Source organism: Nansenia antarctica (genome assembly GCF_963989245.1).
Source record: "Nansenia antarctica genome assembly, chromosome: 13".
In the NCBI taxonomy this organism is placed as follows: Eukaryota; Metazoa; Chordata; class Actinopteri; order Argentiniformes; family Microstomatidae; genus Nansenia; species Nansenia antarctica.
The window spans coordinates 26,632,543-26,637,542 of NC_137683.1; the positions used below are offsets into that span (position 1 = coordinate 26,632,543).

The window sequence follows — 5,000 nt, forward strand, 5'->3', positions numbered from 1 at the left end:
GGGGTCAGGGTTAGAGGTGAAGGGGTCAGGGGGGCGGCTGTGGCGCAGGAGGTAGAACCGCCGTCTAATGATCGCAAGTTTGGCAGATCGGCGGTTCGAGCCCCGGCTAGCCACATGTCGAAGTGTCCTTGGGCAAGACACTGATCCCCAAATTGCTCCCAATGAGCGGGCCGGCGCCTTGGTGTGTGAATGGGTGAATGAGAGGCCATTGTAAGGCACTTTGGAATAAGGCGCTATATAAGTCAGTCCATTTACCATTAGGGATGTCCCGATCCCACTTTTTCACTACCGATACCTGGGCTTCGGGTATCTGCAATACCGATACCGATCCGATATTTGTATACATTTTTTGACCCCTGAATAATAACAAATACCTCCCCTTATAGTCCACACCAACAACTGTTAAATTAAAGACTGCCAGCCTTTATTAAAGCAACAAATGCGACGTGTTGTGGATTGGAACTACGGATCATAAGCTTTCAAATGATGTCATTTCATACATTGAAATCCGAAAAAAGATGACGAAGTTAGAGTCATTTGAATGTTGTTAGACGTCAGGCACATATGGGGTTAACCTCTTTGTAATGAAACCGGAAGCACACAGCGCTACGAACTATGAGAGCTTATGCGCATTTTAAGCGCATATAGGACTCGCGTGAAGCATTTCTGCGACACGCGTTTCTGTTCACTGTTTTCATTCCCTCATCGCTTATACACATAAGTTTGACTGCGCATGACAGTAGTTCAGCTGTCTCTTAGTCGCACTGGTGCGATTGAATGTATTTCCAAGTCGCACAGAAATATATTCACTCGCAAATGAAAACCAAAACAGTCGCACTATCGAGCCCTGGTCATGCACGTGACCACTGGCTACTACTGTTGTCGTCACTTGAGTGACACGCCAGATCGGGCACGCGGATCGGAGCCTTTTTTTTCTGGTCCGATCTGCGATCCAGCATTCAGGACCAATATCGCGGCGATATCCGATATCAGTATCGGATCGGGACATCCCTATTTACCATAGATGAAGAGGTCAGGGTCAGAGGACAGGGGTCAGGGTTACGTACCTTTGCAGACGAAGCACTTGATGTGGAAGTGTTTGTTCTGCACGCGCAGCACCTCGCCCTTGCAGGCCTGGCCACAGTTCTGGCAGGGGATGGACCCCCCGCCCGCCTGCTTCTGCTCCAGGGGGCTGTGGACAGCCTGCTGGTGGAACACTGCAACATACACACACACACACACACACACACACACACATACAGGTTAGACCACCTGGGAGATACACAATCTGCATAACGTATGGATGCACACACATATAGAGTATACAGTACATTGGATTTTCATGTGTACACAAAGACATATTCGTATTATGTTAAACGGCACATGCGGTCATTACATAACAGCTTTGGGGCTTACACATGTGTGTGGCATGTGTAAGCCCCAAAGCTGTAATTTAGGCCTACTATAATAACAAGTATCTGCCTGTGTGTACTGTGTGTGTGTGTTTACTGTGTGTGTGGAGGTTTAAGGTGCCGAAGGCCAGTTATGCATCCACCCCCCCACTACCAACATTCAATAAGTACCATCAAGGTCTCAGTAGGGGGAAAACACACACACACACACATCAAACAACCATCTCTGTCTGAAGAGCCCTTCATCCACACACCAGCTTGCAGCACCTCACCCATTTCCCATTGACGATGGACACACACACAATGCGCTCGCATACTTCTGCCTACACACACCACAGTCCCCTCCGCCGCTGACGACTAATCAGATAAATAAAGAGGCTCTTTGTGTTCCTCCGTCCCCTGTCGCTTTCTCAGGACACATCCACCGCGTTGGTTGTCTAACCGGTTCCGTCGGGCCTTGGCCGTGGCGACCCGTAATCGGAGTTCAGAAAGGGGGGAGGTGGAGGGGGAGGGGGGGGGGGGTGGAGGGGGAGTTCATCGTCACACCGACGGGGTTCAAAGACCAAACACAATGGCCTGTTCGGCGAAGCGGGGCAGACGGGGAGGACCGTGTTTTTCCCAGTGTTTAAAGTTTAACAAGAACCTTGTTGTGTCTGTCTGTTTGTCCGCGTTCGTGAGTTCTCTCCGGGTTGTTCGTCTGCCAACACTCTCGTTCGTTCGCTAGTTTGAGAAGCGGCCCCTAGTTTAGCCCTTTTATACTTAGGGCCCGAATTAGCCCAGATGAAGGCATGTTAGGAACTCTACAGCCTTGTGTAGTTCTAGTAAATGACAGGCTAAGGAGGAGAGTAAACCGACAGCGTTTATTAGACCTCGCGGGTCTCCTCCTCGACTGGAGGAACCAGGGCCTGGAGGCCTGGAGGGGTCAAAGCATCTGGGGAATGTTCAACGGCCTCTCTTATGGGCGAGAAGCTATTTCTCTCTAGTTTTATAGACCGGAAGGGTTAAACGATAACAGTAGCTCCTGTTGTGTTGTTGTGTGTGTGTGTGTGTGTGTGTGTGTGTGTGTGTGTGTGCGTGTGTGTGTGTGTGTGTGTGTGTGTGTGTGTGTGCGTGTGTGTGTGTCAGGGAGTGTCTTAATCACGGCTGTAGTATTAGTAATGCAAACAAATACCTAACCCAGCTATTGGATTGTACCAGTGTTATGAAGGGGTAGTAGTGGTCTAGTAGTGGATAGTCAGAATGTCATGAGTTCAAATCCCACCTCGAACCACCGCTAGTGTGCCCTTTGAGTAAGGCTAAGTGACTCCAGGGAGACTGTCACCTGTAATCTCTAATTGTGAGTCACTTTTGGAAAAAAGCATCTGTAAAATGACGATGCAGTTTTACGAGACATTTTCGACTGCTTGAAAACGAGCCCCTAAATAGGTCCAGTCGCTGCTGTGGAGGGGAATTCACTGCAGCTGCACCGAGGTAGCATTTCTACTGAGGAACACGCCTCAAATGACTCAGCTGTTAAGTATTCGTTCAAAGAAAAGGTCTTCCAAAAATCTAAACTGAGGACAAAAGGTGCAAACTGACAGAATGTTTGAGGAACGGTTGTTTGTTGCTCTAAGCAGCACTCTCCACTGACACAGACGGATTTGATGTTTATGTCAAGGGAGGCTGGAGGAGGCTGGGGGAAGTAGACATTGGAACATTGCAACATTGGACATTGGAAGACAGGCTCATTGTAATGCAGCCTCCCCTGCTGTGTGTGTGTGTGTGTGTGTGTGTGTGTGTGTGTGTGTGTGTGTGTGTGTTTGTGTGTGTGTGTGTGTGTGTGTGTGTTACAGTGAGTATTTGAGCGCCAAGAATGCTGCCTGTCCGTCCGTAGAAAGTTTGAGACTTTATTAACGTGTAACGCTTCCAGTGTTCAGCAGGTGGGTACAGCTTCGTATGCTACCCATAAACCCCCGAATTCCAGAACGGAAAGTCCAACGTCCTCATAAAATGTTCTACGCTTCACTTCAAAAGGACCGGGCTTGATCGGCACCATGTGGCCTAGCCAGAGTCCATCTGAGAGAAGAACCTCTCTCTCAGACCAGACCAAACCAGACCAAACCAGACCAGTCCAGATCCAGCATGCCCTGCACCTGTTGAGGGGATCCTGTGTCTTTCACTTCCTGTCTGGACAACAAATAGAAAAGAGGGTGGGGTGGGGTCAGGGTGGGAGATCTGTTTACCAGATGTAGGCCAACCCCTAGGTCACACCTATTTTAAAGGATTATATATAACTACACCCACCACTCTGGACTCGGTCCATATACACATGGACCACACCGTGTCAGAGGCCGAAGGAAGCACGCAGAGGACTCAACAGCACGACTGGGAGAACAAAAAAACCTGAATCAAAAGAATCCGATTTTTACTAGCGAAAAATAGGTTCGGTACACAGGAAGTCAAGTCAGAAGGTAGGTGAGCGTGAGCTATAATCCGGCAAGGAGGAGCAGGTGAAAGGAAAGGTCGGGTTTAACTATCGAGGATCAAAAAAGCAGGAAAACAAACAACACTTGGAGGAGAACACACAGACTAAACACACGGGGACGGAGGATCAGAGACAGGTGAATCTAATCAGGGCGGCGGTTAGACGATCACACAAGGGCGGGAAACACACAACGGCAAGGTTAGCGTGAGTGTCTGAAACGAGAGACGAGGTAACGAGTAACGGCAAAAAAACTAACAGGAAAACGAACACACACGGCACATCGCACGAAACAAACACCACCGAAACGAAAGGGAACAGGACCGGGTGTTCCAGGTTACTGCGCTACAAGCAGCCACGGTCAAGATCTGTCAGAGGGGGGTGGGGGGGTGGGGGGGTGGATTATGGACGACATGTGGCCATCCCCAAACCTCTCTTTCTCTGTCTTTCATCCCCTCTTTATAGTGTCTGTTTAGAGGTGGATGTCCAGGAGACCTGTGGCCAGGCACATGTTCACGTCATCTGTCAACCCGCTCCCTCTGTTCCCTCGCTGACGGACAGACCCCACCCACCCCGCCCCCCTCCAAAGGTTACAGGGAGCCAGCCATCTGAGCTATGCACCCCCACAGACCTGCCATGTCCCACCCAACCACACACACACACACACACACACACACAAACACACAGTCATATACTGTATATACATTCTAACCTCCACACACATACACAAACACACACAAACACACACACACACCCAGTCACAAGAACACAGTGCGCACCTACACATACTCGTACAAACACACACACACACACACACACACACACACACACACACAGGTCAGGTGTGCGGTGGCACACACGGACATCCATTATGGATTCCTGTACCAGGAGCCCAGTCCCCCTATAAATAGACCATTCCCTCAACCCACGGGGATCCCAGCATGCTCTGCAACATTCCGGGTGCGACCCATCTGACAGGGCTGGGTGATTAGAATGCCAGAGCTACCGACAGAGGGGGGGGCTTTCTACAGGCCAAACCAGTCGACCTTGGGAGGTTTACTCATACATCATAATCAACCTGGACAACTTAGTTCCATATATTACCAATACCTGATTATATTATACTA

The 5,000-nt window shown here is 49.6% G+C and overlaps 1 protein-coding gene across 1 annotated transcript in view; it reads right to left on the reverse strand.

The window, feature by feature from the left end:
* ablim2 (actin binding LIM protein family, member 2) overlaps window positions 1-5,000 on the reverse strand; it is a gene marked incomplete at both ends in the record, with an annotated part of 51,156 nt that overhangs the window by 42,419 nt on the left and 3,737 nt on the right. Inside the window, one exon of the mRNA XM_080544144.1 lies at window positions 1,068-1,217. Coding sequence (XP_080400270.1) covers window positions 1,068-1,217 — 150 coding nt within the window. The remainder of the gene's footprint in view (window positions 1-1,067; window positions 1,218-5,000) is intronic.